General features: G+C 42.4%; 1 protein-coding gene across 12 annotated transcripts in view; it reads left to right on the forward strand.

Moving 5' to 3' along the window:
• The window catches only part of tbc1d32 (TBC1 domain family, member 32), a 404,895-nt gene that overhangs the window by 88,158 nt on the left and 291,557 nt on the right, over positions 1–25,180 (forward strand). For all 12 annotated transcript variants that reach the window (XR_015079556.1, XR_015079554.1, XR_015079553.1 and 9 more), the window contains exons 5-7: positions 10,514–10,585; positions 11,874–11,999; positions 13,441–13,519. Coding sequence is in view for 8 of the 12 variants with exons in the window: in XM_085997304.1 (XP_085853430.1) it covers positions 10,514–10,585; positions 11,874–11,999; positions 13,441–13,519 (277 nt within the window). In the remaining 4 variants the exon portion in view is untranslated. The remainder of the gene's footprint in view (positions 1–10,513; positions 10,586–11,873; positions 12,000–13,440; positions 13,520–25,180) is intronic.

Consider the following 25,180-nt stretch of genomic DNA (forward strand, 5'->3'; position numbering starts at 1 on the left):
TGATCTTATTGAATGGCGGAGCAGGCTCGAGGGGCCGATTGGCCTACTCCTGCTCCTATTTCTTATGTTCTTATGTTCTTAAACCTATGAGCCCTAATCTTGTGTAGTAACCTTTTATGTGGCACCTTATCGAATGCCTTTTGTAAATCCAAATATACTACATCCACTGGTTCCCCTTTATCTACCCTGCTAGCTACATCCTCAAAAAACTCTAATAAATTTGTCAAACACGATTTCCCTTTCATAAAACCATGTTGCATCTGCCTAATCATGTTTTCTAAGTGCCCTGATACCACTTCCTTAACAATGGATTCCAGCAGTTTCCCGATGACTAATGTCAGGCTAACTGGCCTGTAGTTCCCTGTTTTTTCTCTCCCTCCTTTCTTGAATAGCGGTGGTACATTTGCGACCTTCCAACCTGCTGGGACCATTCTAGAATCTAGGGAATTTTGGAAGATCAAAACCAATGCATCCACTATCTCTTCAGCCACCTCTTTTAGAACCCTAGGATGTAGGCCGTCAGTTCCAGGGGTTTTGTTGGCTTTTAGCCCCATTAGTTTCTCTAGTACTTTTTCTCTACTTATATTAATTACATTAAGTTCCTCATCCTCATTAGATCCTTGGTTCCCCAACATTTTTGATATGCTTTTTGTGTCTTCTACTGTGAAGACAGATACAAAATATTTGTTTAATGTTTCTGCCATTTCCTTATTCCCCATAATATTTTCTCCTGTCTCAGCCTCTGAGGGACCAATGTTTACTTTTGCTACTCTCTTCCTTTTTACATACTTGTAGAAGCTCTTACAATCTGCTTTTATATTTCTTGCTAGTTTTCTCTCATTCTATTTTTTCCCTTTTTATCAATTTTTGGTTAACCTTTGCTGGTTTCTGAAACTCTCCCAATCCTTAGGCTTACTATTATTCTTTGCAACATTATAAGCTTCTTCTTTCAATCTAATGCTATCCTTAACTTCTTTAGTTAGCCACGGTTGGATCACTTTTCCTGTGGAGTTTTTGTTTCTCAATGGAATGTATTTTTGTTGAGAAATATGAAATATTTCTTTAAATGCTAGCCACTGCTTATCTGCCGCCGTACCTTTTAATCTATTTTTCCAATCTACCTTAGCCAACTTGCCCCTCATACCAATGTAATTGGCTTTATTTAAGTTTAAGACTCTAGTTTCAGACTTAGGCAAGTCACTCTCATAATTAAGGTGAAATTCTATCATATTATGATCACTCTGCCCCAGAGGATCCTTTACTATGAGATTGCTAATTAACCCTGTCTCATTACATAATACAAGATCTAAAATAGCCTGTTCCCTGGTTGGTTCAATGAAATATTGTTCTAGGAAACTGTCCCGAATGCATTCCATGAACTCGTCCTCCAGACTACCTTTGCCAAATTGATTTGTCCAGTCTATATGAAGATTAACGTCGCCCAAAATTATTGCATTACCTTTGTTGCAAGCTCCTACTATTTCTTGATTAATATTCTGTCCAACGGTATGGCTATTGTTAGGGGTTAACAAAAATCTATCAATCTCAGATTTAAAATTAATAATTGATCTAGCATCGATTGCCGTTTGAGGAAGAGAGTACCAAACTTCTACCACCCTTTGTGTGTAGAAGTGTTTCCTAATTTCACTCCTGAAAGTTCTGGCTCTAATTTTTAGACTATACCCCCTAGTCCTAAACTCCCTAACTAGCGGAAATAGTTTCTCTCTATCTACCCTATCTGTTCTCCATAATATCTTGAAAACTTCGATCAGGTCACCTCTTAACCTTCTAAATTCTAAAGAATACAACCCTAATTTGTGTAATCTCTTGGTATTGCAATATCAAACAAAACTTGACACTGAGCTACATGAGATGTTAGGACAGATGACCAAAAGCTTAATCCAATTCACTACAATGCAACTCAGTAGTGCAATTGGTATTGCACCTGTATTTGTCACTTTGAGAGTCACATGATGTGCATCATTTAATAAAGAGGGACTCCACGTAACAATATGTGACCATCAATCAACTGATGTTGATTTATTTATTTGAACTGCAATTCCTAATGTTTGCTACCTTCCCACAAAAAACAAATCTATGAACCCTATAGTCTCTAATTTATGTGATAGCTATAGCTAAGTCACAGTCTTGCACTACTTTGGCCTGACGGCTCCGCAGCACTTCAGGTTGGATAGCCTTATCGTACTTCGCCCCAGTGGCCCTGCTGCAATTCTCCTGACAGCTCTGCTGCACTTCATCTTAATTGCTCTCCAGAATTTTGATCCAATGTGCCTGCTACATTTTGGTTGCACAACCCTTCCCCACTTCTTCTGATGGCCTGCTTCAGCCTTCCGCAGTTGAGCAACATTTCGTGGATGGAACTCCCTACACTCAAGCTAGACACTCTTTCAGCCCACAGTGTAGTATTTTGTGGATGCCGTACCCCATCCATTTAATGTTACTTAATTGGATGGAACCCCAACCTGCTTGGCTAAATTTTGATGGTTGAGACCCACTACTGAGCTGCATTGTAGTGAATTGGATCAAGCATTTGGTCATCTGTCCTAATAATCTCATGTAGCTCGTTATCAAATTTTGTTTGATATCGCTCCTGTGAAATGCCACGGAATATTTTACTACATTAAAGGCGCTATATAAATGCAAGTTGTTGATATATGGCATGGTGTTGTAGGGAAAGGAGCCACCAATGGCTGCAAGCTGTATTTGGACTGGTGGTTGTAGGGAAATTGTGGCCTCAGTATCTCCCTTCCCAATCATTCATGTTTTCTCCCATGCACTCACTCCCATCATGTCTGCTACCCCTTCATCTTCTAACTACTAATTCTCTCATCCTACTGCCTGCTCCCTCCTTCTAACTCTTCCCCTTTGCTACACTGTCACTCAGCTCACACTAACCCTCCATCCACTTCCACTCACTTCCTCCAAGGGTGGATGCCAAAGGCTAGAGGCCCCCTCACTCCAAACTAGTTTCTCTTCTCCTAAAATGAGGAAAAAATCTATCTTTCTCTGTATTTGTGCCTCTCTCACACAGACACACATTCACATTCTCTCACACAGACACACATTCACATTCACATTTAAAAAATGGGCCAGAAATTGCTAGAAAACATCTCAAATTACTCACATACTGTATCCCAAAATGTTACTTTCTGAAATAAATCTTCTGAGTGTCAAAACAGCTTTACATCCTGAAAATCCTGGGCCTCCAGGTTGAGTATCATGTCAGGATCATAAATCATGTCATTAACAGGATCCTTACGACATGAATTACCAGCCCTAAATGGATGAGGTGAGACTAATTTGCATTAACGTCATAAATCCAGCAATTTCATGACATGCCATGAACTTTAATGTGCCGATGTGATAGTTAGGGGAGCAGACAGGTGTTTCTATGACCGCAGATGTGACTCCAGGATGGTATGTTGCCTCCCTGATGCCAGGGTCAAGGATGTCACTGAGCAGCTGCAGGACACTCTGAGGGGGAGGGTGAACAGCCAGAGGTCGTTGTCCATATCGGTGCCAATGACATAGGCAGAACGAGGGATGAGGTCCTGCAGGCAGAGTTTAGGGAACTAGGAGAGAGATTAAAAAGCAGGTCCTCAAAGGTAGTAATCTCTGGATTACTTCTGGTGCCACGTGCTAGTGAGTACAGGAATAGGAAGATAGAACAGATGAATGCGTGGCTGGAGAGATGGTGCCGGAGGAAGGGCTTTAGATTCCTGAGGACCGTTTCTGGGGAAGGTGGGACCTGTACAAGCCGGGTGGGTACACCTCAACAGAGCCGGGACCAATATTTTCGCGGGGAGGTTTGCTAGTGCTGTTGGGGAGGGTTTAAACTAGCTTGGCAGGGGGATGGGCACCAGCATATAGGAGTAGAAAAGAGGAATAAGGTGCATGAAAGAGTAAGTACGTTGGATAGTACTAGAGAAGAAAAGTAGTACTAGAGGCAGAAGTAGTACCATATTAGATAGGAGCAGACTTAAAGACTACGAAAAATTCAAAAATGGGTTTAGAATGCATGTATGTAAACACACAAAGTGTGGTGAATAAGGTTGGTGAACAACAAGCACAATTAGCCGGGTGGCAATATGGTGTTATGGCAATAACAGAAACGTGGCTTAAAAACGGTGAGGACTGGGCACTTAATATTCAAGGGTACAAGGTGTTCAGAAAGATGGGGAAGGAAAAAAGGGAGGAGGGGTGGCAGTGCTGATTAAGGAAGACATTGTAGTGTTGGAAAGGGAGGATGTTCTTGAGGGGACAAGGATAGAATCCATTTGGTTAGAGTTGAGGAGCAAAAATGGTATGATCATGCTATTGGGGGTATTCTATAGGCCTCCAAATAGTGAGAGGGAGGTAGTGGAACAAATCTGCAGGGAAATTGCAGAGATATGCAAGAGCTATAGAGTGGTGATATTGGGGGACTTTAATTACCCAAATATCGATTGGGATAATGCTAGGGTAAAGGGAAAGGAGGGGAAGGAATTTCTGAAATGTGTTCAGGAGAATTTCCTTGACCAATATGTTCTTGGCCCAACTAGGAAGGAGACATTGCTGGATCTGGTGCTGGGGAATGAGGTGGGCCAGGTTGACCAAGTATCTCTGGGAGAACACTTGGGTATGAGTGATCATCGTATCATAAGATTTAGATTAACAATGGAGAGGAGCAAGGAACAATCTAGAGTGGAACTTCTAAACTGGAATAGGGCTAACTTCAGTGGGATGCGAAAGGATCTAGCCAGGGTAAAATGGAACCAAAGACTGACAGGAAAAACTGTAATGGAACATTGGGTGATCTTTAAGGAGGAGATGTTCCAAGTACAGGCTAGGTACATTCCAACAAGAGGGAAGGGTAAGGGAACCAAAGCAAGGGCTCCTTGGATGACGAGGGAGATAGAGAAGATGATGAAATAAAAAAAGAGGGTGTATGATGCATGTCAGGTGAATTCTTCAAGGGAGAACCAGACCAAATACAATCAGTTGAGAGGAGAAGTGAAGATGAAAATACGATTGCAAAGAGAGAATATGAGAGTAAAATGGCGGTTAACATAAAAGGGAACCCAAAAATCTTCTACCGGCATGTAAACAGTAAATGGGTAGTAAGAGACAGGGTGGGGCCTATTCGAGACAAAGAAAGTGATATATGCTTAGAGGTGCAGGGCAAGGCTAGAATACTCAATGAGTACTTTGTATCGGTGTTTACTAAGGAGGTGGATGCTAACAAAATATCGAAAGAAGTGGAAAAAGTAGAAACAATGGAAAGGGTGAAAATTGATAAACAGGATGTGCTAGAAAGGCTGTGTATGCTTAGAGTGGACAAGTCGCCTGGTTCAGATGGCTTGCATCCCTGGTTGCTAAGGGAATTGGGGAGGAGATAGCGGAAGGGCTTGCCATCATTTTCCAATCTTCCCTAGATGCGGGGGAGGTGCCTGAGCATTGGAAAGTGGCAAATGTGACACCATTGTTCAAGAAAGGGTGTAAAGACAATCCTAGTAACTACAGGCCGGTCAGTTTAACATCAGTGGTGGGTAAAGTTTTAGAAACAATAATCAAGGAAAAAATTAACAGGCACTTGGAGAGGTTTAAGCTAATTAAGGAGCGCCAACACGGATTTGTAAAAGGGAGATCCTGTTTGACTAATCTAATTTAATTTTTTGATGAAGTAATGCAATGGATGTTGTCTAAATGGATTTTCGGAAGGCGTTTGACAAAGTACCACATAGAAGGCTGGTTAACAAAATTGACACTCATGGAATAGGTGCATTAGTGGCAGCTTGGATAAGGAATTGGCTTAAGGACAGAAAACAGCAAGTTGTGGTAAATGGCTGTTTTTCAGACTGGAGGATGGCAAACAGTGGTGTTCCCCAAGGGTCAGTGCTGGGGCCACTGCTTTTTTTGATATATATAAATTACCTGGATATTGGAATACAGAGTAGAATTTTTAAATTTGATGATGACACCAAACTTGGGGGTGTGACAAGCAGTGAGGATGATACCAATCTACTGCAATAGGACATAGAAAGACTAGCAGAATGGGCAGACAAGTGGCAGATGAAATTTAGTACAGAAAAGTGTGAGGTGATGCATTTTGGCAGAAGGAACAGGGGGAGGCAATATACACTTAATGGCACAGTTTTAAAGAGTGTGCAGGGACAGAGGGACCTGGGAGTTAATGTGCATAGGTCCCTGAAGGTGCCAGGACATATTGAGAGAGTGGTTAGCAAAGCATATGGGATCTCGGGCTTCATAAATAGAGGTATTGGGCCGTATTTTCTGATCGGAGGCTCCCCGCGTGTGGAAGCTTCCAATCTAGAAAAAATCTACGCACTTACCTGAGGGCTCCTGAGGTGCATATAGTTCCGATGCTGGGCCTCTTCAACTCCAAGTGCGCAAGCGTCCCTGGGATCACGTGGGCCATGGGGAGCCAATCAAAGAAGGGAATCTCCCTTCATACACTTGACAGATAGACCTGTCAAATATATGAATGAAGATCAATGAAAAAACATAGTAAAACTTTAAATACATTTTTTTTAAATCATCTTTTTAAAATTAGTTGAAATTACAATAAATTAAATATTTTAAACAAAAATTTAATTTTTTGAAAAAATTAATTAAAGTTTTTTACGGGGCTAAAAATAAATTTACCTTTTTTAAAAAGTATTTTTAAATGATAAATGAAATTTTTTTATTAAACTTTTTTTTCAACTCTTATCCTGGTAAAAGCAGGCCTTACACCAGGCGTAAGAATTCTAAGGGTTTTCTGCGGGCAGAGAGTCTCCAGAAAGCGGAACTATCTGCCCGCAGAGGCCCTTCTCTAGGGCAGGCGCCCGGTCTTTCGAGCATTCTTAACAGATCGGAAATGCTGGTGTTCAGCGCATGCGCTGTGCATGCCTGAAACTGGCATTTCTGATGTCCCTACGGGTGGGTACATAGCACGTACACACCCGTAGGGATCGGAATAACAAGGCCATTGAGTACAAAAGTAGAGAAGTTATGCTGAACCTTTATAAAGCGCTGGTTAGGCCACAACTGGAGTATTGCGTCCAGTTCTGGTCACCACTCTTTAGGAAGGATGTGAAGGCCCTTCAGAGGGTGCAGAGGAGATTTACCGGAATGGTTCCGGGGATGGGGGATCTTAGCTACAAGGACAGGTTGGCAAAGCTGGATTTGTTTTCATTAGAGCAAAGGAGGTTGAGGGGTGATTTGATAGAGGTGTACAAGATTATGACAGGTTTGGATAGGCTAGACGAGGTAGTTGATGGTACAAGGATTAGGGGACACAGATTTAAGGTTTTGGGCAAGAGATACAGGGAGATGTGAGGAAAAACTTTTTTACGCAGCGAGTGGTGAGGACCTGGAATTCGCTGCCGACGGAAGTGGTGTAAGCAGAGACACTCAATGTTTTCAAGGGGAGACTGGATAGGCACTTGAGGGAAATAAACTTGCAGGGCTATGGTGATAGAGCAGGGGAATGGGACTGACTGGATTGCTCCACAGAGAGTTGGCATGGACTCGATTGGCCGAATGGCCTCCTTCTGTGCCGTTATGACTCTATGGGGGCGATTTTGCCGGTGCTCAGGGGTCGGGTGTGGAGGCGTGACTGCTCCACTGGCAAAATCAATAAGATTGGCAGCGGGCCCCCAACCTGCCTTCAATCAATCTTCCCGGGAGTCGGGTCCCAGATTTGCACAGGGACCTGATTCCTTGCGGCGGGAAGAGGATTATAGCCACTTAACTGCTTGTTAACAGATAGTTAGCAGGCATTTAGAGGCTTTTTTCAATTTTGACACTTCTGCTGCGGGCTTCCCGACGTCGGGAAACTCTGCCAGGGTAAGTGTAGCGTGCTGTGGGTCTACTGTAATGTTTGTGTATAGATGACAGCTGCAGAAGTGGTGTGAAGGATCCAATGGGACACTGGTGAGTTGCAGAGGTAAGAAAATGTTGGGAAAGTCATTTTTAATGTGTTTAGAATTTTCTGTACGTGACGAGCTTTGAAGTGTTTGTGTAGTCCCACCTCATTGGGAGAACCTCTCTCACCAGTGACATTGCTTCTGTAACCTCACCTGCAGCTGCCATCTGTTTCAGCCTACAGAGAGGGTCACTGGAGAGCCTGGATGCAAGGGCTCACCTTTGTACAGTGATTGTCAGTGTTTGCAGCACCTCTGTCAAACACTGAATAAATCACCTATCAGAAAGAAATGGTGGTGGCCCCTTTAAGAAAACCGGCAGATGTCACGTCATCAACTGACGTCATCTGACACCGGCTTTCTCTTAATTGGTTGGCAAGCCTGCAGGGCGGGCTTAACAAGGCCAATTGATGCAAAATAGCGTCTGTGTGTCGGACGTCGCGTGGGGTGGGACTAGAACCCGAAAGGCAGCAGTCCTGCCCCCAACGCGCCTCTTCAGGTAAGATCCCAGCATGTGACTCTATAAGAAGAGATATACCATGAGTTCAATTCTGTACAAATTGCTGAATGATTTGTGCTACTCCACCGTTAGCCTTGACAAAACCAAACAAGTTACCATCTTGTGAGGCTCCCCATTAAAGTTCATGGCTTGTCATGAAATTGTTGGAATTATGATGATGCAAATTAATCTTGCCTCAGCCATTTAGGGCTGGTAATTCATGTCGTAAGGACCCTGTTAATGACAAGATTTATGGTCCTGATATGATACTCAACTTTGAGGCCCAGGATTTTCAGGATGCAGAGCTGTTTCGACACAGAAATGCAAATCAGATAGACTTATTTCAGAAAATAACATTTTGGGATACAGTATATGAGTAATTTGAGACGTGATTTGGTAAGTATAGCATGATTTAGAGAAAAAAGGTGACTGTGGACCTATGATTCCCAAAGTGCTCTAATGCAGGGTTTTCCTCATGTCATTTTCTGGGTCTTTTGCAGACTAATTGATAGAGATTGATTGCTATGATTAGTCAACAACTCCATTATCATTGTATCATATGTCTACCAGGATGGTAGAATGAGGATTAGATGGAGCTTGGTCTTTTTTCATCTCATAGCGCCCATGTTCCTATGAAAGCAGTTCTACTGTTCCTGATCATGATGGACGGGGGCTGCTGATTGTATACTTCATATGTCAAGAATGTTTGTACATTTTGCACACCTACCCTGTCATTTGCTCGTTAACCTCTCAAGGACCAACACAGTAATTCTCAAACACAACTGGGTTGCAATGTCCTCTTTTGCTTGTTTTTCTTTTTTTTTCTTTTCCTTCCTCTTTCTTCACCCTCTTTATTTCTCTTTCTGTATTTAATTTGACTCTAATTCAGCCTATTTCCTTTCTGTTGTTCGCTCTGTTTCTTTGTCTACCCTTTTCTTTCATTGGTTAAGGAGATAGTCCATTGGGCATGACGTTCATGAGGCCCCAGAAGCGACATTGACATCATTGCACTATTACCATTTTGATGTTCCAGCAATTTGCAGTGCAAATATAGTACGATGTGAACGGTGAGATTAAAAAGTTCAATTTATGTTGTTTGCTGCGAGATGCTCCATTGCAGCAATTTCTGGCCCATCATAAATGTTACCTCAGCTTTTGAAACTTGCTCTCTTGTTTTTGAAAATTATTTGCCGAAAAACTACTGGGCAGAAAGTGCTAGAAGCTAAAGAGAATGATCCCATCAGTAGTGGTGACTGAATAACACTGACACATCCTGCGAAATTAGGTACACTGCTTGTGCTCAAACTGCATGATTCAAATTCAGCTGGGAATCACAACTCTGGGCAAAAGGGTTACTTTCAAGCCCAGGCTTTTGGGACAGGCTAGGGCATTTTACTTATGAGTAAAAATGATAATGAAGGCAATAAAAGACACAAACGTTTATTCAAATGTAATAATGCTAAAGTAAAATCTATAATTTTTAAAAGTCTTGTTGAAATCCCTATTTTTGATATTAGAAATTTCCATTACTGAGGAAAAAATAGTAGCTGAAGAAATTTTCAGGTAGTATTTGAGTGATTTGTGGATACCTGGTGGCCAGATTGTGCAATCTCAGTGTAACATAATGTATTTATTATATATGCATTTACTTATTTTCAAATAAGGAACATTTAATCCTGATACTGCATTGATACAAAATAATAGACTGGCTAGATTCCTATTAAACAAGCATTAAGAGACCCTTAATGAACAAGAATCTGAAATGTCAGATAAATTGATACGCATATATGTATTACAGAGCTTTCCAGTACATGAAAGTTGCCATAAGATCCTGGTGCAAAAATATGTACAGAGGGGTAATGTACATTTACAAGTTAAGGATTTTTTATCAATAAAAGCAAAGTAATCAGATGGCCTATACTGGTGAAGGAACCAATGGTTTCCATGCTGTATGAAAGATTGCTTCGATACATCACGTGTAGTCAATAAAACAACTTTATAACAATAAGCACTTGTAATCTAAAGTCTTTAACATGTATTTGTAAGTAATAGAAAATGTTAAGTATAATTTAATGTTTTACTGCAGAGCTACACATTTATGAATCAGGAACAGTTGCAGATTATAGTAGGAAGGATGGATCCCAGCCAGCCAAAGGAGGTGAGAGTTCTTTTGTGGGATTTATTAGATGTCCACTGTTTTATTGCCAGTGTCAATATTTCTTAAGTACTTTTCTGTTGTTGTGTAAGGTGAAGAATAGACTACATAAATTAATGTTTCACCTGGCTTCAGCAAACAGAAGAAACACTACCAAAATAAACAGTTCAATTTTATAGCACTAGAAAAAGCTGCCTTTTCTTAGCAAGCTGCCTCTATTCTCAGTCTGAATTAGCATTTTTATTTACACAGCCATTCAGTTGCTTATATACAACAACAACAACTTGTATTTATATAGCGCCTTTAACGTAGTAAAACGTCCCAAGGCGCTTCACAGGAGTGTTATAAGACAAAATATTGACACCGAGTCACACAGGAAATTAGGGCAGATGACCAAAAGCTTGGTCAAAAAAGGTAGGTTTAAGAAGCTTCTTAAAGGAGGAAAGAGAGGTAGAGAGGTGGAGAGGCTTAGGGCCTAGGCAGCTGAAGGCACGCCCACCGATGATTGAGCGATTTATAATCGGGGATGCTCAAGATGGCAGAATTTGAGGAGCGCAGATATCTCGGAGTGGAGGGGCGGGATTGTGGGGTTAAAGGCGATTACAGAGATAAGGAGGGGCGAGGCCATGGAGGGATTTGAAAACAAGGATGAGAATTTTGAGATCAAGACCGGAAGCCAGTGTAGCTCAGCGATGGCTGAACGGGACTTGGTGTGAGTTAGGATTCGGGCAGCTGAGTTTTGGATGACCTCAAGTTTACGTAAGGTAGAATGTGGGAGGCTAGCCAGGAGTGCATTGGAATAGTCAAGTCTAGAGGTAACAAAGGCATGGATGAGGGTTTCAGCAGCAGATGAGCTGAGGCAGGGGCAGAGGCGGACAATGTTATGGAGGTGGAAATAGGCAGTCTTAGTTATGCCACGGATATATGGTCTGAAGCTCATTTCAGGGTCAAATATGATGCCAAGATTGCGAACGGTCTGGTTCAGCCTCAGACAGGTGGAGTTAGTGGCTAGGGAACGGAGTTTGTGGCGGGGCCCGAAGACAATGGCTTCGGTCTTCCCAATATTTAATTGGAGAAAATTTCTGCTCATGCAGTACTGGATGTCGGACAAGCAGTGTGTCAATTTAGAGACCGTGAGTTACTGATCTCTATCTTGTGCACCACTACTCCTAAGAGATCTTAAGACTTTAGTGGTTAATATGTACAACATGTGCAATATTGCTTTGCTTTGTCTCCATTGTTAAAATTTCTAATACTTATCAGAAATTGATTGAATTTCAATTTTTTTTAGGTTCGACAGGAAGCTTTGCAGACTCTCTGCTGTGCTCCTCCATCTGATGTATTGAACTGTGAATGCTGGGTTACTCTCCGCAAATACCTTGCGACAGCTCTTTCAGATCCAGACTCTACGCTGAGTGTAATAAATTAAAAATAAACACTCACAGTTTACTAAACATTATAAGTAACTATTACATTTGGGAATGCACTAAGATTTTTTATAATTAACCTTTGTGTTTATTGATCAAAAACTCTCTTTTTGTCATATATTTTACTAAGCTAACTTGGAATCTATTAAGACTGCAGTCCTCCTGCTTAGGTAATCCAAATAGTAAAAACTTGGATTTTCAGAAAAAAATGTGTATCCCTGGCCACTCTTTCTTTTGTTCCTAAAGCAAGCCTTCAGAAGAACGAGGAAACTTTAGGATGAGAAAAGGCTGTTTGGCCTACTGAAGCTTGTCACTCCAGTATTCTAGCACCAGCTTAGCATCTATCTGCTTATATGTCACTAAAGTCTGCCTGGTAGATTATTCCAGACATTTATCACCTTTTACGTGTAGAAATTATTTTTAATATCTAATAAAACATAGGAGAAAATGCTTCAGCTGCATGCACATTTGAATATTTGCCTTAATGCAACACTTAGTGATCTGTAGTAAGATGGACATTTAGAAATTTGCAAGGCTAAGTTGTCATTGCAGAGAATGCGGGAAAATTGAAGTATTTGGAAGGGGGCCAAAAAAAGATGCAATGGGATATGAGGGAAGCAAGAGCAATGTTGAGTTGTAAAATATTTATGGATTTCAGAAGAAATTTAGTTATATTGTAATCCCTTTCACATGCTATGTTAAAGCGAATTGGATATTGTGCACAGGGTTACAAACGTACAGTACCATAGATTGGAGAGATGCAAGTTCAAAACTTGCTTTTTGCTGAGTTACCGATCTCTACCTTGTGCTGGCAAGATAGTGAGTAGAAGCAATTTGGGCGGCAGAGAGAGAAAATGAGAAGAGTTGTCCCCACAGGCTGCTGTCACATGTCTCCTGGGCTAAGAACAAAATGGCTTAGGAATTAAGGTATTTGGGGTGAGAGTGGATCAGGCTTAAGTGGAAAATTATTTACACTTAGCAGGGTTTTTATAATGATACTTGAAAGTGAGGAGTTGTCTCTGTGCACACCACCAAAAAGGATGAACTTGTAAAATGTATTGCTATATAAAAAATTGATCATCAAACCTTCCAAATTATCCTACATTTGGCATAATTAAAGTTTCTGCAAATGCAAATGTAGCTGCTTATTGTTTAGAGCAAGTTTAGTTTTTTAAAAGAAAAAATGCTTTTATGTAGAAGTGTTTTTAATAGGAATTAATTCCCCTTTACACTAGCTGATTGATTTGAAATTTATTTTAAACCACATACCTTTAAATTGAGAAACTCAGTATTGCCCAGCTTTAATTTTTCAGTGCTGTAAAGTAAATTTAAAGTATTCATGTTTTACTGGATGGGTACATTCTGTATGCAAAGAAAGGTGATAGAATGTTAGATGATTTGAAAATTATGCATTGTACTCATTTTCTTTAGGACAAAAGCCTACGATTCTATGCAAAAACATTTTCATCGTCAACATTCAGCACTACAAGAGAGACCTACACAAGTCTGGGTATGGATTAAAAATTGCTTACATTTAAAAAAAAATCCGTACTAGAATTATTAAGCATAATTCTGTTCTTTGTGGCTTGATGATAAAAATATGTCTTGTTGCAGTGTTTTAAAAAATAATATTAATTATATCTAAAGCTACAGCAGCAAACTATGGTGCCTAGAGTTATTAAAGAGTTGTTCATTTCCTGGATACACTTATTAGGAGTAAAATGAAATACAATCAAATGTTAACAAGCTAATACAATAGCATCAACATCACAACTGGTATATCATTTGGTGCACATTTGAATTTGAAATGAAGAGTTTACAGTATTTATATTTTTCTTTTTTTTATTCCAATTTGATGGTCTGCCTAAGATGTTTGCAGTAAATAATTAATTTGTTCTATATGCAGCTAGTCTTTATATAAATTAATGGATAAATAAGTTGAAGCTATTGTACAGGGTGATTACAGCATGACTCTTTTCATAATCAGAAGAAATTTGTGTAACTAAAAATACAGCTTGTAACATAGGCCCCGATTTTCGGGCAGCTGTCGGGCGGCTTTTCATGCGGCCGTGGTCTGAAAATCGCGGAAAAGGCGGGTCGGGACCCCCCCACCGCCTGATTCCCTGCCCTGTCCGACTTTCGGACTGCTGTTTTCACGCACCCCGCTTCAGTCCCGCCCGCCGCTGGCGGGACTGGTCGTCGGAGCACTAACAAGCAATTATCTGCTTGTTGAAGTGGATTTTCCCGTGCCGTTGCGACTTTGGGGCTTTCCCCACCTGAAACCCGCCTGCGGGGAACTCCGCCGATGAGAGCTGGCGTGAAAACAGCTGGCTTGCTTGCTTGCAGCAGCAGGTCGCTGAGGGCTGAAGAGATTTAAAGAGGCAGCATTTGTAGGCTGCAGGACCTTGTTGATCAAGGCTTGGGGGAACTATTTGAAGCCTTAGGAGCAGCTGCAGAAAGTTGGAGCCTCACACACTTCTTCAGTGTGAGCTCCTGGGAAGCCCCTCTCACCACCCTAACTCAGGACCTCCTCAACCGAGGCATCTGCTAGAAGCATGGGAGGCCTTTGGCACCTTCCCTTCCTGGCATTAGAGGATCTCCAACAGCAGAGGTGGCAGCAGCAGAACCAGGAACAGCAGGATGATTACCAGGAGCACCAGGCTGCTGCTCACTCACCTGAAGCTGCACAAGCCAGAAGGGGCCAGCGCTTGGAAGTGGCTTGAGAGCACCTTGCTGCGCTTTAGGGGGCCAGTGGGACCCGTTTCTGCACTGGCAGTCCTACTCAGAAGGACTTCCATGAAGATCTGGTTTCTCTGTTCAACAGATGGCCAACGCTCCTCAAGAGATGTCATTCTCTTATGAGCACTCACCATGTTTTCCATATGCTGGTGAGTTATCTCCTCCATGGAGGTTGCCAACCTTTCCATGGTGCTGCGTTCATGCACCAATGACTCCACAAAGGCTCTGCTCATGGTCGCTATGGACTCCTCCATTCGCTCCACACTCGCAGCGACCCTGGAGACAAAACCTGCCAGAGACTCCTGCATCTGTGCATGGAGATCCATCACCTCTTCTCTTGCGGATGGACCCAGAGGCAGAGGGTCGAGATGCAGCGCAGCTGAGCTGAGCTGGCAGAGCCCTGCGCCCTCCGACGAGGACTCTCCACTGCTGTCCCTGTCTCCAGTATCTGCTGAGGCTCACTTGTCAGCTGCGAAACACCAGGTGACAACACTACTCTATGTCCCGAAGGTCCCCCCGAGGTGTGAGTGTCTGCGCTGGTGCTGGGTGCACTTACTTCTGCTGACGCTGCACCCTCAGAGGTTGGAGCTTCCTCTGAGGAGTCTGGCTGCACAGCCTCTTCCTCCTCCACAGTGAGGACGGGGGCTCTGGATGGTACTGTGGGGGAGTAAAGGAAGGAGTTAGAGATGTAATGCCAAGGTTCCTCTGGTGACTCCCAGCGCGTTGGCATCTGCTGACACCTGCATCCATGCAGCCTTGGTCTCAGTGGGAGGCCTCTTCCTCCCTGACCTAGGGAAGAGGACCTCCATGTGGGCCCTAACCCCATCCAATAATGCCTGCAGTGAAGCCTCGTCGAATTTGAAGGCAGCTCGGGGTCTGGCACTGGCCACAGCTGCTGCAGGCTCCTCTGCCATCCTGTATGGTTCATTTGGAAGCCTTCAGAGGATGCAGTGCTTGCCATGGACCTTGAAAGCACCACGAATGATGGCATCATACTGTGGGGATTTCTGACTCGATTTAGACAATTAGCAAGGCTTCCCACATGCTGGGAATTAATTGGCCAATTGAGGGAAAATTGCGTGGGGTTGGCTGACACTTTTTATGTGTGTCAGAAACCCCACATTCGGGGAAATCCAACCATTCCCCACACAAGCCGAAAATTGGGGCCATGGTGTTGAGACCATAAAAAGGACAAATATACTGCAAGGTATTAAACATAGAGGCATTCAATACAAAAGCAAAGAGATAATCATGAATCTGTACAAGACATTGGTTAGGCCACAGCTGAAATATATGCACTTTTGGGTACACACTCGTAGAAAGGATATTGACGTTGTGGAAAGGGTGCAACATAGATTCACTAGGATTTTTTTTTGGACAGCCAGGTTTAAGATTCTTCAAACCAAGCTACTGAGAAATCTACACATCTAATTTCCATTCTCTTGATACCCAATAAGGACACCCCACTTACGCAAATCCAGAAAGCTCGGAATAGCCAAGGCTGAGCATTCCCAAGTGTGTGCGGGGTTACTGCTGGAGCTTAAGCAGCTAAAACCACAAAGCTTACCAATACAGATCTTTCTGCTACTTTGCTCGCTAGGATCATTTTACCCATTAGCGCATTGGTTTGCAAGGTTATCAGACTTACACATTGCCAGTTACTTAATCTAGATCCTTTGCTTTGGTAAGAAGGCATGCCCAGCATGAGGCTGACTTTCCCCTCCAGGCTGCTCAGTGACACGGCATGGGTCATTGGCCTCTCTCCCTTCTTGTAGCTGCTTCCCCTTTTTACCATAAATCCACTTTACAGCATGGTCTTGGATCTTGCACAGGGACCAGAGGAACCCCTTCCATTGCATGATTAGGAGCTTTGAATTGTGATGAATGTCTGTTTGGAAACATGGCTAATATGCCAGAAGCTTAACCTGCATTGATACTTTTCTGTTAGAAAGATGAGAAAGTTTAAAGTGCTCTTCGGCCCTTCCCACGCAGTCCTGAAGTACTGTGTGCTGGCTAAATCTGCCATCAAATAAGGCTCTCGGGTACCAATATGAATCAACAATTGGAACAGAAGCTTTTTGTATCTTCCAGTCAATACCTTTTGAGCACAGTAAAGCCATAATACCCACCACCATATCCAATTGGTTAGCCCATTGTTCAAGATGATGGGTAGGACACACTACAGGGGTAATGCTGCAATCCATACAATTCTAGCAAGGAGCCACACTCACAAGGACCATGATTTAGAGAATTGAGGCTACAATGCTGTTGCCCTATCTTCAATCTGAATCACCCCTTAGATCTCCTGCCACCAACGCAATGCCATCTGTGAAAAAGAGTGCAGTAATATTTTCAAAATGTCTGGTGCAAATGCTCCGTCTCTTACAATGTCACATCATTAATGAGAGCATGGAATAGGACTGGTGAGAGTGGACAATGTTGCCTCACTCCTCTTTTGAGAGAGATGGCTATGTACCTTTAAATGGATTTTTGAGGTTAATTACACATCTTGGATAAAATCCAAGGTTTGGCCATGTACCGCCATACCTTTAAGCTTCATGAGGGCTACGTGGGACACTAGATAAAAAGACTTTTGAAAGTCGACTAAAGTAATATAAATAGGTTTCCTCTGACCCTAATGATGCTCTGCAATCATGTATAAAATTACAACCTGCCCTACACATACTTCGTGAGTGAAATTTAGGCATTTCCTTTCTGATTACTCCACGAACCTTCAGAGTATCTGATACACATGCTGCAACAAGCCAAAGAACCACCTTAAGAGCTACTGATATCAGTGAGATTTCATAGTAAATTTTGGGCTCACCGGGGTCTTCCTTTTTTGTGCACAGAAAATATAACTGGATTCTGGAATGCTGACTATGAAGAGTATGCGTGTCTCAAACAGAACACTATTCAGCAGTCACAGAAGGGCAGCTCAGAGACAAGTCGTTGGTTCCTGGCGCTCTTCCCTAAGAATATTGTTGTTTTGCTCTTTCCCCTCTCTCATTTAGAACTTTTAGGAACTCGGCATGTAAACTATCTACATTTGATGCTCTACCATTGGCTAGGTGATGCAGTGCAGAATCTGCATCCATCAAACTGGTTCATTAAGGCTTTCAATCTATGTTGCACATTTCACCGGCTTTTCCAGCCTTCATGCTGATGGCTCTTTATGGTCCGTTGAGCCAGACATCAACTTAGTATAGTATTCTGTCCTGACCTCGAGGATAACCTTACTGGTATATCGGAGAGCATTGGACTTGATAGTCATTGGCCAAGATGAACTATAACAGACTGTAACCAAAGAAAAAACAATTTGTTAAATCATTTTTGTGTAATTGTGCACCATTACGGATGAACAAAACTTTGATCTTGCTTCATCTCCCTAAAGGCACATTGGCCTCTCACTGTGCTGTATCATAATCTACCTTTGCAGCGGCTCGATTGCTGTGAGGAGGCTTCAGTTACTGCTTTAAAGACTCTTACTTTGCTCAACACTTCTCCTTCCTTTTGCACTTACCTTAACAGTGTGTCACTTAGTTATGGAAAAGCAAGCAGACTTTAGCTTCAGTTTATTTATGACTTCAGCTGCAGAGACAAGGTAATCATTGACCACATCATTTGCTATCGAGTCCGTCCTAATCACTAAGAAGGTAACAAGGACAGGAGAATATAGTTAAATGAGATTTGAATATTCTGACTGCTTTCAATAGAGCACAGAAAATTATAAAAGTGTTCAAAATTTCAAAGATTTGAAAGGATAAATAGCAAAAGATTATTTCCACCAGTCAGTGAATCAGTAGCATGGGGACACATTAAAGATTAACACTAGAAGCACAAAGCGGGAGATTAGAAGATTTATTTTTCATGCAAAGAGTTATTTGAGTTTGGAAAAATATTAAAGTGCAGAGAAATGGAATAAGTGTAGATAGCTCAGATTTGGAGATAGCACTGGCACACACACAATGGGCAGAATAGCCTCCATCTGTGCTGAAATTTTAATGATTCTGTGACTTACTAGACAAATAGGTAAGGTTTGGTTTAAGCAGGAGAAAGAAATTAAAATGAATTAAAATTTGGCAACAAAAATAACTTGCGACAGTAGTGGGATGGGAAAAAATGTACATAAAAATATAATTAATGACCCAGATTTTGCATGGATAATAATGGTGAGGCTATCAATGCTCACCGTTATTATGGAGAAAATCGAGCAGCAACTTCCAGCATCTGCACATGCGCATTTAAAGGTGGAAATCTGAAAGTTGCTGTCGGAGATACTCCGCTACTCCACAGGGTGCGCTGTAACAGTCCTTGCCGATAAAGTTGGCATTGAAATATGTGCAGTGACGTGAACGTGGGTACTTGCCCACTAGTTCCCCACTAAAGATGCCATAAAAAGTTAGGGCTGGTGCATTCAGGAGTAATTGAGTTTTTAACAGCGTGTTAATTGATACTTACTGCCAAACAACCTCTACGGCCCTGAAAATGTAATTTTACAAATGTGGAGTCTCATTCCTTCAGAAGTTAGTGTTTTATCTCTCTCTCTTAATCCTATCTGTCTTTCCCAATCTTTATTCCTCTTTCTGTACATGATTTAAATCTAATTTATTCTTCCTGCATTATACTTCCTGGTTTAGACTCTGTGTGGCTCAATGAGGATTCTTCAATCTGATTGGTTGAAGAGCCATGCTGTTTCTGCTCTGCTCACACCCCACAGAACCCCTGTAGAGAGCGCCACACTGAATCAGATGCTGGATTTGAGCAAGCCTGCGCTCAAAAGCCCACAAAAACATTGTGGGCGACTGTCAGCGAGGTGAACGGCGAGTGCCGTTCCTTCGAAGCTGACCACAAAATCCAAGCCATCATTTTTATATACTACATGGAGCATATTTTCTTGTATTTCTTTGCAATTATGACACAAATATTCCTGCTCCTGTGCCTGGGCATATTCAATTGCCTAGGTGCAGCACATAGAAGTCAATCAGGCAGGGAGGATTGTACGCCTGTAAAGGAGCCTGCCTGATTTTCCATTCAAGCACAGAGGCAGGAAAATCTGCCCTGTCTGCACTAAGGGTTGGGGGTGGGGGGCGGAGAAGAAAATTTCACCAGAACATGGTCATATTTAAAATAATTCTTGAGTTTTCATTTTAAATACTTAATTAACATACTATAGAAACGGAATATATAATATGGAGATGTGCAATACAATTTGTGCAGCAACTGAGTGACTAACTGTATCTTGCTTGTGAACAACTAACTGTCCACATATAGTATCTTCATCATGTATATTGTATGTATGTTTTGTTTGATAGGGTGGGAAGTAAGAAAACAAATGATTTGTAGTGATATTGAAAATTATGGACAGTTCCTGAGGTATTCATTTATAGTTGGCCTGAATTTGCGGTCAGAGGCTTCCCGCAAGTGGATGCCTCCAAAGTGCAATATATCTACGCACCTACCTGATGGTCCTGGAGGCTCGCGCTCCTGGACCTCTACGCGTAGGCCTGCATAAAGGCCCATGTATCCCAGGAGCGCATGCAGTTCGCAAGCGCCTCTGGGATCACGTAGGCCAGCCCAGCCAATCAGAAAGGGGATTCCCATTATGCTTATGGGGATTTCATTTATGTTCGGGATCCCCCTAAGCTTAATAGGAATCACCCAAAAAACACATGTACACAACCTTGAAATAAAAAAAAATTATATGTTTAAAACTAATTAAAATACAATTTCATTACAGATTTAAAACAAAATTACATTTTTTGAAAATAAATTAAACATTTTTTAAGGGGCCAAAAATAACACCAGCTTATTTTACAGGTTTTTGAATGTTAAAATGATTTTAAAAATGTTATTTTAATATTTCTTTTCACCCTTATACTGGTAAAAGAAGGCCTTACGCCTGCTTTTACCAGGTGTAAGAGTTCCATGGGCATTCGCTGGGCAAGAGTTGGGCAAATAGCACAACTCTCTGCTAGTGAATGTCCATTTCCTGTGCATGCAGAGGATCTGTCAAGAAGATTCTTGGCAGAGGATCTGTCAAGAAGATTCTTGACAGATCGCAAGTTCCGGGTTTTCACACATGCGCAGCCCATGTATAAACCTTGTACGCACTCGTACGTGGTCAGGGAGGTTTGCTAGCACTGTTCGGGGGGGTTTAAACTAAAATGGCAGGGGGTTGGGAACCTGAGCAAGGAGACAGAGGAAAGGAAAACAGGGATAAAAGCAAAAGATAGGAAGCAGAAAAACCAAAAGTGGCAGTCAGAGAAATCAACAGTTTAAATCAAACGTGGCCACAGTAAATAATAATTCTAATAGGTCTAAGAGCGTTAAAAAAACAAGCCTGAAGGCTTTGTGTCTTAATGCGAGGAGCATTTGTAATAAGGTGGATGAATTGGCTGCGCAAATAGAGGTAAACGAATATGATTAGGTTGGGATTACGGAAACATGGCTCAAGGATGGCCAAGACTGGGAACTCAACATCCAGGGGTATTCGATATTCAGGAAAGATAGGCAAAAAGGAAAGGGAGGTGGGGTAGCATTACTGGTTAAAGAAGGGATTAACACAATTGTAATGAAGGATATTAGCTCTAATGATGTGGAATCTGTATGGGTAGAATTGAGAAGTACTAAGGGGAAAAAAACATTAGTGGGAGTGGTATATAGACCTCCAAACAGTAAGGCGGAGGTTGGGGATGGCATTAAAAGGGAAATTAAAGAAGCGTGCAATAAGGGCACAGTAGTCATCATGGGTGACTTTAATCTACATATAGATTGGGCCAACCAAATTAGTAACAATACTGTGGAGGAGGAATTCCTGGAGTGTTTACGGATGGTTTCCTGGACCAATATGTCGAGGAACCAACCAGAGATCAGGCCATCTTAGACTGGGTATTATGTAACGAGAAAGGATTAATTAGCAATCTTGTTGTACGAAGCCCCTTGGGTCGGAGCGATCATAATATGATCGAATTCTTCATTAAGATGGAGAATGAAGTAGTTGACTCAGAGACAAGGGTCCTCAATTTAAATAAAGGAAACTACGATGGTCTGAGGAGCGAGTTGGGTAGGATTGATTGGGGAATGGCACTCAAAGGGTTGACGGTGGATAGGCAATGGCAAACATTCAAAGACCGAATGGATGAGCTACAGAATTTGTTCATCCCAGTTTGGCATAAAAATAAAACAAAAAAGGTGACTCAACCGTGGCTAACAAGGGAAATTAGGGATAGCATAAGATCCAAGGAGAGGACATATAAATTGGCTAGAAAAAGCAATAATCCTGAGGATTGGGAGCAGTTTAGGAGTCAAAAAAGAAGGACAAAGGGATTAATTAAGAAAGGGAAAATAGAATATGAGAGTAAGCTAGCAGAGAACATAAAAACTGACTGTAAAGCTTTTATCGATATGTGAAGAGAAAAAGATTGGTGAAGTCAAGCGTAGGTCCCTTACAGACAGAATCTGGGGAATTTATAATGGGAAACAAGGAAATGGCAGACCAACTAAATACATACTTTGGTTCTGTCTTCACAAAGGAGGACACAAATAACCTCCCAGAGATGCTGGGGAACATAGGGTCTGATGAAAGGGAGGAACTGAAAGAAATCAGTATTTGTAGGGAAATGGTGTTAGGAAAATTGATGGAACTGAAGGCCGATAAATCCCCAGGGCCTGATGGTCTACATCCCAGGGTACTTAAGGAAGTGGCCCTAGAGATAGTAGATGCATTGCTGGTCATCTTCCAGAACTCGATAGACTGGAGGGTAGCTAATGTTACCCCACTATTCAAAAAAGGTGGTAGAGAAAAAGCGGGGAATTATAGACTGGTAAGCCTGACATCGGTAGTGGGGAAAATGCTAGAGTCTATTATAAAAGATGTAATAGCAGAGCACTTGGAAAGCAGTGACAGGATCGGACAAAGTCAACATGGATTTACTAAAGGTAAATCATGCTTGACTAATCTACTGGAATTTTTTGAGGATGTAGCTGGTAAAATAGATAAGGGAGAACCAGTGGATGTGGTGTATTTGGACTTTCAGAAGGCTTTCGATAAGGTCCCACATAAGAGATTAGCGCGCAAAATTAAGGCACATGGGATTGGGGCAAGGTATTGACTTGGATAGAGAACTGGTTGGTGGACAGAAAGCAAAGAGTTGGAATAAACGGGTCGTTTTCCGAGTGGCAGGCAGTGACGAGTGGGGTACCGCAAGGATCGGTCCTAGGACGCCAGCTGTTCACAATATATATTAATGATCTGGACGAGGGAATTGGATGTAATATCTCCAAATTTGCAGACGACACAAAGCTGGGTGGGAGGGTAAGCTGTGAGGAGGATGTCGTGAAACTCCAGTACGATTTGGACAGGTTGGGTGATTGGGCAGAAACATGGCAAATGCACTATAATGTGGATAAATGTGAGGTTATCCACTTTGGTGGCAAAAACAGGAAGGCAGATTATTATTTGAATGGCAATAGATTGAGAGAAGGGGAAGTGCAAAGAGATCTGGGTGTTATTGTGCACCAGTCGCTGAAGGTAAGCATGCAGGTGCAGCAGGCGGTTAAGAAGGCAAATGGTATGTTGGCCTTCGTAGCAAGAGGGTTCGAGTACAGGAACAAGGATGTCTTGCTACAGTTGTACAGGGCCTTGGTGAGACCGCACCTTGAGTATTGTGTGCAGTTTTGGTCACCTTACCTGAGAAGGACGTTCTTGCCATGGAGGGAGTGCAGCAAAGATTCACCAGGCTGATACCTGGGATGGCAGGAATGACATATGAGGAGAGATTATGTCGATTGGGCTTATACTCACTGGAGTTTAGAAGATTGAGAGGGGATCTCATCGAAACCTATAAAATTCTGTCAGGTCTGGACAGACTAGATGCAGGAAGGATGTTTCTGATGGCCAGGGAGTCCCGAACCAGGGGTCATTGTCTAAGGATAAGGGGTAAGCCATTTAGGACTGAAATGAGGAGGAATTTCTTCACCCAGAGAGTGGTGAACCTGTGGAATTCTTTGCCACAGAGGGCGGTGGAGGCCAGTTCATTAAATATATTCAAGAAAGAGTTGGATATATTTCTTGAGGCTAAAGGGATCAAGGGATATGGGGAGAAGGCAGGGACAGGGCACTGAAATTGGATGATCAGCCATGATCTCATTGAATGGCGGAGCAGGCTCGAAGGGCCGAATGGCCTACTCTTGCTCCTATCTTCTATGTTTCTATGTCATAGGCCACGGAAAATCTGGGCCATTATCTGCTGTTATGGGTCATTCTAGTAGTATAATTGTGACAGAAAAGAACTTAACTTCATATAGGATTAGCTTTTTAAATTAATTATGAGTCTCTAATCAGTTGCTGGTAGGAATCTCATGTACCGAACTTAAAAAGGTTAAAAAGCACCTCCTATCCATCTAACTACAGGGTACTAACGCAGTTTCCTTTCTCTACCATTTTGTGCAACTTCAGTCTCTTAACCATTTATCTATCTTCTATCTATATATATAAAGCGGCTCTTCTGTCTGTCCTGATGTCTGTCTGTCCCGATGTCTGTCTGTCCGTGTTCTATACGTTTGAAAGTTATAGAGCGTACCGACGCGCGCGTCGCCTCAAAAGAAAGCTTGCCATTCCGGACCGGTCATAGGCGTATTTACGTTTCGGCCGGACAAAAATCGCGCTCGCGGTATGTGGTAAACCACGTTCACTATCGTTAGCACTGTTCACCACTGTTCGTTATAACTGTATCACTGACCACTATTGTATCACGGTACGAGGTCGCCTCTTGCCACACTGCTATACCTGGGATGACCACTGCCGACTCCGCCTTGGCTCCACCCACCAGGCCAGGTATAAAGGTGAGCGACTGGCTGGTATTCCTCCTGCTTGGATCGGATCACCCACGAGAGTGGGCTGTTATTTAGTCAATAAAAACCTTTAGGTCACCTTCGTAACTCTTCGCCTTTTATTGGAGGAATTGATAGGTATATCACGGTATCCGAAAAACGTTCAGCGTTCCGCTCATTGGCATCTCATTAGCGACCGTGTGACGTCGAGGTCGACCAATCGGCCGACGGGTTCCTGGCGCGTGCCATCCTACAGTTGAGTGTCGAGTGACTCGACGATTGGCTCGACGATTGACCAATCCTACGCTTCGGTGACCTGACCGGTCGACCAATCGGTGCGTGTGTGGGCGGGCCTTATCCTTCTGAACCGAGGTGAGTGGCCGCCATCTTGATTTTTCACGATTTTTTCCCCACACTTTCAGTGTGTTAGGGAACTAAGGTAAATATTTGAATTATGTGTTAGGGAAATAATTAACAATTTATTTGAGTTTTATATTGTGTTTAGCAACCCCCCCCTCCTCCTCACCCTCGCGCAGGGGGGACTCGGGGCCTGAAGCTCAAAAAATTTCTCTCTCTCTCTCTCTTTCTTCCCTCTCTC

The sequence above is a fragment of the Somniosus microcephalus genome, chromosome 9 (assembly GCF_052327205.1).
Source record: "Somniosus microcephalus isolate GS21.2 chromosome 9, FLI_Smic_1.0, whole genome shotgun sequence".
NCBI classification, from domain to species: Eukaryota; Metazoa; Chordata; class Chondrichthyes; order Squaliformes; family Somniosidae; genus Somniosus; species Somniosus microcephalus.